The 12150-nt window shown below is 39.4% G+C and overlaps 1 protein-coding gene across 2 annotated transcripts in view; it reads left to right on the forward strand.

The window, feature by feature from the left end:
* The window catches only part of LOC112112821 (cyclin-dependent kinase 8), a 178661-nt gene that overhangs the window by 64240 nt on the left and 102271 nt on the right, over nt 1–12150 (forward strand). For both annotated transcript variants that reach the window (XM_024208878.2, XM_024208879.2), the window contains exon 2: nt 4647–4722. In XM_024208878.2, the coding sequence (XP_024064646.1) occupies nt 4647–4722 (76 nt within the window). The remainder of the gene's footprint in view (nt 1–4646; nt 4723–12150) is intronic.

Here is a 12150-nt window from a genome sequence, read left to right on the forward strand (position 1 = left end):
GTTGTTGGTGGAAAACCTCCTCAAGGCATACAAAAGCCTTGGTTGCAACATGTCACTAAAGATACATTTTTTTGCACTCGCATCTAGATTTTTTTCCACCGAACTGCGGAGCAGTGAGCGACGAGCACGGCGAGCGATTTCGCCAGGACATTGCAACAATGGAGAAACGCTATCAGGGCAAATGGAGCCCATCAATGCTTGCAGACTATTGCTGGACAGTGACAAGAGATGCTCCATTTAATGAATACAAGAAACAAGCCAAGAAGCGCCGAGTAGACACTGAACAGGACTAAACTATGTACAGAATAGTTTTTTGCCTTTTGTTTCATAATAAATTTTATTTATATAACCCTTTTGCTGATTTTTAAAGTGTTACATAAACAGGACAGGTGAAATATTATCATGTAAAGCAACCATAAACACATGAAAAGACCTAGGTTTACAATTTATGATTAAAACTCTACTATCTACACAATATACATAGACATAAAATGTAAAAACTTAAATATCTTAGAAACAGTAGCCAGTTGTTTTAATGGTCATATTTGAATTCAGCACATCAAAATACATAATAAATAGCACATTTTATCTCTGAAGCAGATGACTTCTCAAAAATTGTAGACCAGTGTTACATGATCCTATACTATTTTAGAACTCTTGTCTCATTCAGTGAACGGGATGCACAGTGCTCAGAGTGGATAGCTATTCAGTATTGCTTTTTCTTGATTGAATGTGTGGCCCCAGGACATGTTTTATTGCACACCAGTCAAATCCTGCACTCAATACAGTTTTTTCTTATGATCTTTTCCGTGGCAGTATTACAGTCACTGGGCTAACTGTGCCTCTAACTCCTCATCCAGTCTTTGAGCGCACTGACTCTGACGCCTCAAGCTGTCACCTTTCTGAGTGGAATCAGGTGAATCTCCCACTCAGACTGGGCTTTGGGATGCAGTCCCTAGGTACTAAATGAAATTACCTCATCAGGCCCGACTTAAATTTAATACCTGCAGTTCTGCTCCTCTGGAACTATGCACAGTGGCATCCAATGACCAGACATCCTTTGAAAGGAAAATATTGTTTAGAACCAAAGCATTTCAGAACTAAAATAAAAATAATAAACAGTCTGTACACATGCTTGCCTTCCCTAAGGCTTAACATCCTCTGCAAGCTTGGGAAGTCCCCAACTGTTCGGACTCTCCCACAGAACCTCTCTCTGTCCATGTCAGTCTGTTTCCCCAGAGAACAGTTCACTGACAGTTCTCCCTTGCCCCTTTCAGAAAGTCTGTTTAACCATTTAGTGTTCCTTTGACCTCTTGGCTCCCAGCCTTGGCAAAACAGCTATAAAACTTTGGATGGAGTGTGGAAGTAGCGTTTTCATTAACAGCCTGGCAGTTGTCTTGTTTATTGGGAGGCTGCTTTTCTAGAGCTATGGTGTTGTGTTCCTGCTTGTTTTCCCATTCGTTCCCATTAAACTAAACCAATACTAATATGTATCGGGGAGGATCCCTGTTGTATTCCACTGAGGCTTACGTACGCGTCTGGAGTTGGAGAATTTGAAAGTAGTGCCCATTGGTTTGCTCAGGCGCCCTGGCTCGCCTCGTGTGTCTGTCTGAGGTGATAAAGGGCAGGGCAGACTGACCACGCCTCCAGTTCCTTCTCATCGCTGCACGGTCCGGATTGGAACTTTGTCGTTGTTTCTGATGCACTTCTGATGCAAAATGGTAGTTGTACAGAGTTTTATAGTAGTTTTACCAGTTTTATTTTTCTTAGTTTTAACAGTTTCATAAAATCATTATATAGCAACAACATGTCTGCCACAGACACTACATTAAGGTATCTGAGTGTTTCACAAACAACTTTTTTTTCTTTACAGCATCTCTATGAAATAAGATAACAGCATTTCCCCCCATTTTACAGGGAACTGAAGCACAGGAAAATTGTCCGCTAATTTTAAGAGTCCAACTTGAGATGCCTTGCGCTTTATTTTTATTTCAGAATATTTAGCATTTGTGTAGCATTTTATATGTTCAGAACATAGCTCCTAGTGACTTTATTTGCAATTGTGAGTGCTCAGTACTTCTGCAGATCAGGCCCCAGGTGTCTCAGGGCATGCAGAAAATGAGGAACATACTGTGACCACCTGTGAAAAGTTTGGAGTCGGTGACTTGCCCAGGACCACCTACAGATTCAACCACCTACAGATTCTGTTGCAGAGGCAGGAATAGAATCTGGTTCTCCGGGGTGGATTTGACTGCCATCAGGGCCGGCTGCTGGCACCAGCCCACCAAACATGTGCTTGGGGCGGCGCCTGGAGGGGGCGGCACGGCGGGGCGCTCCGGCCCGAGAGCGGGGCTGTGACTGGGCTCGCCGCCCTCCCCGCGGCGCTCCGGCCGCCGGGGAGAGCGGAGCCGCCGGGGGCTCGCCGCCCTCCCCCCGGCGCTCCGGCTGGTCGGGGAGAGCAGAGAGCCCTGGGCGGGCTCGCCGCCCTCCTCCTGGCGTTCTGGCTGCCGGGGGTTCTCCGCCCTCCCCCCGGTGCTCTGGCCGCCGGGGAAAGCGGAGAGCCCCGGCCGGGCTCGCCGCCCTCCCCCCGGTGCTCTGGCTGCCGGGGAGAGCGGAGAGCCCCGGCCGGGCTCGCCGCCCTCCCCTGCCGCGCTGGGGGGGCGGCGGCGGGGGGCTTTTTTGCCTAGGCCGGCAAAAAAGCCAGAGCCGGCCCTGACTGCCATAACCTCCAGACCATCCTTTTTCTTCCTGCAGTCCTCTGCCTCATTCATTACATACTTTCCAACTTTTGTAATACAGTAGAACCTCAGAGGTACGAACACCAGAGTTACGACAAGCTGACCACAGTCCTCATTTGGAACCGGAAGTACGTAATCAGCAGCAGAGACCAAAAAAAAGCGAATGCAGTACAGTACTGTGATAAATGTAAACTACTAAAAAAATAAAGGGAAAGCAGTTTTTTTCCTTCTGCATAGTAAAGTTTCAAACCTGTATTAAGTCAATGTTCAGCTCTAAACTTTTGAAAGAACAATCATAATGTTTTATTCAGAGTTACGAACAACCTCCATTTCTGAGGTGTTTGTAACTCTGAGGTTCTGCTGTATAGAAGTAACTGTATCACTCACTCTGCAGTCTTGACTAATTGCTTGAGTATCGTTCCTCCTATGCACTGAATAAGGTATGGGTCCTGTGGAAACCGTATAAGTTAATTTAATTAAAGACTGTCCATAATATTTATGAGCAAGGGGGCAAATTAAGGCTTCACAACTGCTGCAAATAACTGAGGGATGTTGAGAGTCATGAATTCTGGATTCTATTCCAGGTTTGAGAGGGGAGCGTTCTGTAGTGGTGTCTTTCTTCCTTCAGCATGTCCTACTTTTGCCTTTATCCCCTAGCTGTCCCTCTTTAGCCTGTTCTCCTCTGCTGCTTTCCCTCCGCCTCTGTCCTGCCTTAGCTTGCTGCTATCTACCCCAGCCTGCATTTGTCATTGTCTTTTTTGAACAAGTCAGGTTACTCTCACCTTCTCTGTATTATTTGGGAGCATTGATAGCACAGGAGAGACAGTCTGTCTGTTGTCGGTTCCAGTTCCCAGGGCCATAGTGGCCCTGGCTGTTGGAAGGCGTGGTTGAACAAAAAGTCCTACTCAGCTCTGGATTGGAGCATGCTTACTAACTGGGTGCAGGTAGAGCATACTTGGGGTAGACAGAATCTTCAGAGAATAATTCTCTAGCCTGTTACAAACCCTTATGAAGCATGTGCAAACAGATTGGAAACATCGTTTTACTTAGTGTCCTCATAGTGCTCCTGGGACAGGAAAGACCCTGGTGGTGTGTGTGCGGCTAAAGACCTGGCTTCCCAGAGGTCCAGGACAGGTAGCCCTTTCCTGCCATTGCTCCTTGTAGCTGCAGCTGCTAACAGGCTTCAAGACCAAATGTAAAAATAAAATAAATAGCCTCCTCCCCCCATATTCCCACAATTTCTAGTTTCAGGTATTTCACGTTTATTGATGGTGAATTAGAAGAATCTTCAGTTTGCAGGGCTGAACAAAACGCTGAAGTTACCGCTGGGTTTTAAACTGCTTCAAGGATTTGATTGGTAGGAACAGGTTTTTCAGTATGAAATTTTAGTTTTTGAGGTTTGGAGGAAAGGGAAGATAAGTTTCCTTACATGCAAGTTTTAATGAATTTAATGTACCTCTTGGGATATACAAGTATGCATGATTGTTCAAAATCTGTACTGTGAGTGTTCCAGAGTAATACATTTTATTTCTGTGTAAGCTGATGTACTTGTAATTTTATCATCTAACAAATTGTTTATACCCCAGATTTCTTCACTGAAAGACTAACTTCTCATATGTGATAAATGTAAAATTATGTATTCTTGAAGTCATTGTATTGAATAGGACCGAAAAATGTTTTCTAATATACTGACTACTTGTATTTGAGGTTATCAATCCAGGTGCTGGTAGTTAATACAGCTTAGTTCTTATTTCTAAGGTAGCAAGCAGGGCATTAAAAACTACCAAAGGATCAAAAGAACATGATTTACAGAACTTAAATTGATTGGAAGCTGTTATCTGAGTAGTGCATAAGTTTGCTTTGAATGCACATAGCAGTGTTTTAAAAACTTCTTTTCTTCTTTCACAGGAAAGATGATAAAGATTATGCTTTAAAACAAATAGAAGGTACTGGAATTTCTATGTCTGCATGCAGAGAAATAGCAGTAAGTAACAGTCTCTTTTTTATTATCAGTAAGATTTTAATAAAGTATTTAAGTGAATGCATCATAATTTAATGTTTTAGTTTCAATAAATCTACCTTTCTAAATACAGAAGAAAATCTTAAATTTGAGGTTTAAAGAAACCTAATTCCCTTATATAAGAGTTTAACTTTTCGCTGTAGAATGGTGCAATTCCTAAATTACATTTTATTATTGCATATTTAAGCATAAATCATAATTATCTGTACCTCTGAATGCATATTGATTAGTACTGGAAATAAATGTATGATTTTCTCTTTATTAAAATAGTGACTGTCTAAACTCTGTTATATTTGTCAGCACTGTTCATTACAGTAAGTTTGGGTATAATGGTTTAATTTTAGTTTACAATTAATTTCCTTTCCCATTCAAAGACTTGTACCCTTAAAAGTAATATAGCCATATCTGATTGCAAGGGGAGAGCGCAAAACAAATTTCCAATATCTTCAGTTAGCAGATATCAAATGCAATATTGTGTTTGGATATTATCTCTGTTCTGTGATTTTTTTTTTTTTTCCGGTCTAATATTTAAAGAGAAAAATCATAGAAATACATTTTAATGCAAATAGTTAATATAAAACTTCAGTGTAAGACAGAATGTATACAGCCTGTAAATATTCTATTATTCATATAGAACATTGATTATTAATTTTTTAGATTTGCCAGTGCAACAGATCCACTTGGTGATATTAAGACCCTTAATTATTTAAATGTCAAGAATTTGGTGATTCACTAATCTTAAATAAACATTTTTTTTCCTTTGGTTAAATGAGTTGTCACTTCTTCGTAAAATACAGACTCATGAATCTTTAAATATATGTTTGTTCAGGATCATATTTGTGTGGATCCTTTGAATTCTTATTTTGTTCCCAAATGATTTCTTAATGGTGCAGAAACATTCTGTTTGTGGATGCAGATAATTGACAGTTCTGGTAGAAACATCTTCCTGAAATTAATGCTTAGATTTTTTTATGAAAAGTTGATACGAGAGGGGTGAGGTGCGATGCTTTAGATTTTGAAAATTTTATTACTTTATTACCAATGAAATCGATAATATAAGATTAGAATTGTATTTTAAAGACCTAAGCCAAGACTTTGAGTCATGACTAGTGATTTTTGGTGCCTAGCCTAAGACATCTTAAAGGGTACAGACTCAAAAGCACTTCCCGAAAATCGGTCCACTCTACTGCACCTCAAGTTAGGCACCAACACTGAAGGTCTCCCTCCCTCCTCCCAAAAAAATCTCCAGTCACTTTTGGAAAACTTGACCTTTTCTTAAAAGTGGAAAATCCTAGGTGTGTTTTTGTCTGTTTGTTTGTTTCTTTAAAACTTGTTGTGGATATGATAGTGTGACATAGAACTGTGTAAGACTGTGAAGGTCCATGAAAGAGTTTTGGTGAGAGAAATAACATTCTGTACATACTTAGAACACTGCTATTATTTAAGGTTTCTTGACACTTCCCAGTATAAGACCCTGTCCTCAGTTGCTTATAACTTTGCCAAACTCTAGCCATTTGGGCTGAAATTTCCCATACTGGGTATCTGCCTCAGGCTGAAGTTGTATTGGAAAGTTTCAGCTAAAACAGTTCAGATGTTTCAAAGAAAGATTAGGCGAAAATAACTTTTTTTTGCCAATGTTAAACAATGCTCATAACAGTTGCACCAAGAAGCTATAGTGCGTCCCTGATTTGGAGCAGGGTCTTCACATTTGGTAGAGGGAGTCACCCTTGTGATAGGAATGTGCCTTTTGCTGTGCCCATGAAAAGCCATCTAAATTTGGCCAAGTTATGAGCCTCTGAAAATGTCAGTTTGCACGATAGACTTGTTTGGCTACCAAATTCTCCTAAGATTCTAGTTTTGAACATGCTCCGTCCCAGGGCTGCAGGGACTGAACAGGACTTTTCCTGGAATTGCTTTTGGACACCAGGGGCCACTGTAGTGCCAGCTGTTTGAAACTGAGAGTGGGGAGATGCTCACAGTGCTCTTGCTGACTGGATCCAGGAACTAAGGAGAAAGCACAGCAGTGGGATGCAGAGGGATCAGGGAAAGGGGTGGGAGGGTGAATGGATTGTAGGAGCCAAAGGGTCAGGAGGAGCAGAAGGGGTAGGCAACAGGAGCTAGGTGGGTGGGAGACAGGCAGTGAGTAGAAGGGAAGAAAGGTCTTTGCCCCTTCCTTACAGAACTTGGAATTGGACCTCAAAGTCATCAGTTGCTGTATTCCTTTGATGTCAGCAAATAGCTGTGAAACCTACTGGCAAAGTGTCTCATCCTTCTTCCAGGGATTGGGTCACATAGAGATTAACAGCCAGCTGGGGCTTCCAGTAACTCCGTTTAAATCAAATGAATTAGAAGATTACTGTTAGCAGTGCCTACGATATGCTAGGCACTGTCTAAACACACAGGAAGAACAGCCCCTGCCACTTTCTCAGCCCCTCCGCCCCATCCCTTCGCCCTCCCAAATGCTATCTTGGGGTATCCTGTTTGGTTTCGTGCACTGATGTTTGTTTAATTATCCAGCTGCGGATCTAAAGGTTCTAACTCCTCAGCTTGGATCATAAGAAGAAGTATGGTTCCACAGTATGGGACTTCTGTTTTTCAATTAAAAAAAAAAAGAAGGAAATTACCTTTAAAAAAAAAATGTCCAGAGAATCCAATTCTCCAGGGTAGCAATCAGCTGCCTTAAGTGTGAGACCGTTCCTTCCTGCAATCCACTGCCTCATTCACTACATTCCGTCCAGCATTTGCAGCAAGTGAGACAGGGGTCCTGTAGACAAGTCTCCTTCAATACACAACCCTTATTCATCCCCAGAGCGTCAACCATTGCGTGCATTGATTGGGTCTGGGTTCCTGAGAGGGAAAAATAGTATGTGACCATATAATTAAAGACTGTACTGATACATGCACACAAGGCCAGTGAATTCGGGCCTTAATTCTGGCATTTCTTAACTTTTGAGTTCTTGACCTTGCAACTGAATGCTCTTTTATTGTAGTATTTTTTGAAATAATATTATAGATTGTCCTGAAAACTGGATTATTTTTATTGTTTTAAAAGTAATAGTAATAAAAAAATGCCTGATATTTCACAATGGAGTGGCGAGACAGTTATAGAATGAAAGAAGGCCTGTAACATGTACTGGGCCAGAGTGGGATCTGTGGTTCCTCTCCATCTTGTCTATTTATATTGTTTGTATCTGGTGTGTGTGTGTGTGTGTGTGTGTAGACAAAGAAAAAAAAAGATGCCAGCAGCTTTATATTTAACAGCAATGTTATATTGTAAATAAACTTCCATCTGTACATCTAATTAATACAACTGTTTGATATAACCATGTAATGAATTTCAAGGCAAAATTAATAAATGCCAGTCTTGTTAATTTAAAAAGAGATCTTCTAGAGTATAATGTTTCATTATATGCATTTGAGTGCTGGAGTAGTCAGAGGAAGTAGGAAGGCTTGACTTGCATGTGTAATGAATTTCCATTTCAAAACATAGTTTCCTCAGCAATTGAAACTCCTGTATTTCATCCATCTGGGTAGCTCTTCACCTGGAAAGAATACATTTTGAAGTAAATCTTCATTATTTGTGTGCCAAGCATCTTTGTTTTGACAACTCTGCAATAACACTTGTGTTTGTGTATGACAGATTAAATTCCAGTTTCAAGCTTCCAAAGAGTTGTATCTCAATAACATATTTTCAGTACTCTCAGGACTCCCTTCATCTAGCACCTATTGTATCCAGATATCTGAGCTAAAGACTGGATTGATAGGGACGGCCTGAAGAAAAAAAATTGCTATTGTGCCCTGGATACAGGAAAGAGCTATGAAGTGAGGTGGAGTCTGGAGCTGGAATGTAGGCTGTCACTTGCTGTGTGCGCACTCAAGTCATTTGTTTTTCAGGCTTGCATGTGAGCATTCTTATATTTTATTATAATTCTTCTTCAACTTGAGTACCTTGACTGAACAAGTCTATGTTTTGATCAAACCAACTTCCCCATTTATTTTGGTAGAATAGTTTCAGTACTTATGTAAAATTGAATTCTGTTATATCATGTTAATTGAAATACTTACGCTAGTAAGAGATACTATTTAAACATTCTCCTCTTTGCCTTTCACTCCTCCCCCTGACCACCCCTACACTTCTCCAACATGATAAACGTTTGTGAAGCCTGCCTCTTACATAATTTTGGCTGAATGTTATACTGTATTGATCCTTTAGTTGAACATTGTTCTGTATAATTATCCAGTGATGTACACTGCCTTGCTTTTTCTTATTTTTTTTCCTGTTGAATTTACTTAATGATAGAGCTAGAGAAGAAGCATGAAGAAACCGTGGTTCGCTTACAGTAAGATTTCATGCACTGAAATATCAGTTTCTAATATTTTGCATTTATATAGAACTTTACCTCTGAGGCTTCAAAGTATATAACAGACATGAAAAAACTGAACCTTTCCTCAGCCCTATGAGACAGGTAAGTTTCAGATGGGAAAACTGAGGTACAGAGAAGTGAAGTGTCTTGTCTAAGTTACACAGGAAATCAACCCAAAACTCCTGACTCCCAGTCCTGTAACTTAAATACAAGAAAATCCTTCCTCCCTTTTTAGATGGGGTACTGCAGGAAACTATATCAGGTAACTGTTCTGAGTACTTGAGGAATAAAGGAACTTTAGGGAGGAAATAGGGGGCTAGTACCTGCCCTTCAGTTAATCCCTCTTTAAAAGTGCATTGGATTGAGTGTGTTTCAGTTTAGGGAAGGTTTTGTGTATGAGTCCTATCAACTGGTTAAAAAAAACCCAAACAAACCTATATTACATTGACTTTATTAGCTTGGAGCCAGCTGGTGCCATGAGTTAAAGGATCATTGCACCACTATGCTAAACACTGTCCAAAAACATAGGAAGACCATTCCTCCCCACTACCTTCCCAGTCTGTATTAGGGCAGTCTGTTTTAGTGCATTGTCATTTGTTTTATTCACTTTGTTGCCTAACATTTTTTTTTTTACTTTATCAATTAGCTTTGTCATTAGATCATCTCTTGACCTTGTACTTACTTTGTAATATTTTCCAGCACTTCAGTAGTAAATTGCACTTTATGAATGTAACATGGCCTAATTCCTTCTGGAATTTTATGTGCACTATAACCACCACAGTTTGCTATGGGTAGTAGGCTGTGGAAAATCCTTGTTCTCTAAATATGCACAGTCTATCCATGTTTTAGCATGAGATCAGATTAGGAATGTTCCATAGATGAAATTCAGAGTCATTAAAGTACCACCTTGCTACAAGAGACACAAACCTACCCATTGAAGTATAATGGTCCGTAAGTGTTTCAACTGTCAGCACTTTTGCTTTGGCTGCTGAGGAATATTTTGCTATCAGGAAAGTTTCTGTTCAGTTTAGCTTTGTAGTGAAATGGGGTCTACTGTGAATTGGCATGGTCGTTTTATGTCTGCTCAGGACTAAGGTGGATGGGCGAAAATGTGTGGGGAAAGCTTGTTTTGAATCTGGGTGCTCTATTTGTATATTACAACTAGTTTTTTTTTTTTTTTTGGTGCAGTTCCTTTTCTTTTGGGGTTTGGCTCTGGGATAGGGTGGAATGGTATAAGCTAGTGATTAAATCACTGATGTAATTCATTATTTAAATCAGTAAGCAGGAAACCTTGATTTAAGTCATCTATGTTAGTTGTTTTGCATTTATACTTATTTTCCTAAAGAGAGGTTCATTCCCATTGTTTGGTGTAACCATTAACACATGTTGCTTAGCGACAAAATATAGCCTCTACACTAAATTTGGTATTTCTTTTTACTAACCAGGAAGAGACACTATATCTATACACACTTATTTAAGCAGTTTTATAATTGAACATACCTTTATTCAGATTCTTAATTTTTACTTTTTCATGTTAGACAATGGTGACTGACACGTTTCGTGGTGTGTTTTTTTTTTTTAAACTTGTGATTTGTGTCAAACTGCATTTGAATGGAAATTGGAATTCAATTAAATGCGCAACAGCATTTAAAAATTGTATTCGTTAAATAAAACTAAGTTGAATGTGCTAGATACATAAAGAAAAAAGTTGATCAAAAGATATTTTGCATTTAAAACTGACTTCTTAAACAAAGGAAGTATTATCTGTAGTTTGAATTTTAACTGATACCTTCTGGTCACAAAATCCTTCAGGTTTTGAAAACTCATAGGTCTCATCCTCTCCCACATTGTTTTTATTCATAGATTGGAAGAGGAAAATAAGCTTGTACTTTTTCAACTCCCATTTGGTGTCTTAATTTGGAATGAACTAATCCAAATTAAGAAAATATTTTCTTGGCACCTGCAGAAAAGGCTACTGCTGCCAAAAGCTATTTAGTGTGTCTTCAACAAATGTTGGTTCTAGGGCTTAGCTCGTGATTTCCACCAATTCAGTAGTTTGCCTTTCTTAAAAACTTTGGCAGCAAACTTATACTGCTTGCATGAAGAACAGGAGTACTGCTTGCATGGTTCACCTCCAGCCTTGAAATTCATTGCAGGTGGCATGATTATTAGATGCCAATGCTATAGCAGCATATTTTTTTCAACTGTTAAACATCTACCCTGGTACATTGTTGAGCATATTGTCATGAAAATGAGGCAGAGTAATTGCTTCTTCATTGCCTATAATTTAGCTTTGTTGAGTTTTTTCTACAGTTTCTTGAAGTTCTTTCAAATTTCAACAATATCAGCAGTAGAGCAGCTATCCTTTTGTAATTTATCCAGTGCTATCAGTATGTTCAGCATATTTTCTGCATTTCTCTTCAGTCCAATGTTGATTGGTGTGGCATATTATTTTATTTATTTAAATGGTTTCAATAGATTATAATAAATTTAGACCTTAATGTAGATTGTCATAATTTCACATTTAATTTTAAATAGGTTTATTTTGAAATTAAATAGATGTTTTTGATTTAAAAAAAACCCACATCACAATTTTTTTTTAATATATATATTTTTTTAATCCATTGTCCTGTTGGGAGGAGTCGCTCAAGATGGTGGTAGGAACTGTTCTAAGTCGTGAAAGTAATAAGTTCTTTTCCATATGTAAGATAACTTCCTGGGAACTCCTTCTATTAAGGATGATTGATCAATCAAGCCAAAGGAGGATTCAAGTCTGGAAGGGTATTTCGTCAACCCTGTTGGTTGCGTGAAGGAAACATTTTCCACAGTAATGAATTCTTGTCTGGGTGGTTAGGGAAATCATTTTAGCACCACCCTTATAACCTTAGTGGTTCTTGTCAGAAGGTACTGACATTTTCTTAACAAAGGTAGTCAGAAACCTTTTGAACGAGAGTCAGATTCTGTCCTGCTAGAGAGTACAGAGCAGTGGTGTCTGACTTTTTTTTCAGCTTGGGTGTTGAACATGCTT

Source organism: Terrapene carolina, unplaced genomic scaffold (assembly GCF_002925995.2).
Source record: "Terrapene carolina triunguis isolate 2854851 unplaced genomic scaffold, T_m_triunguis-2.0 Scaffold139, whole genome shotgun sequence".
In the NCBI taxonomy this organism is placed as follows: Eukaryota; Metazoa; Chordata; order Testudines; family Emydidae; genus Terrapene; species Terrapene triunguis.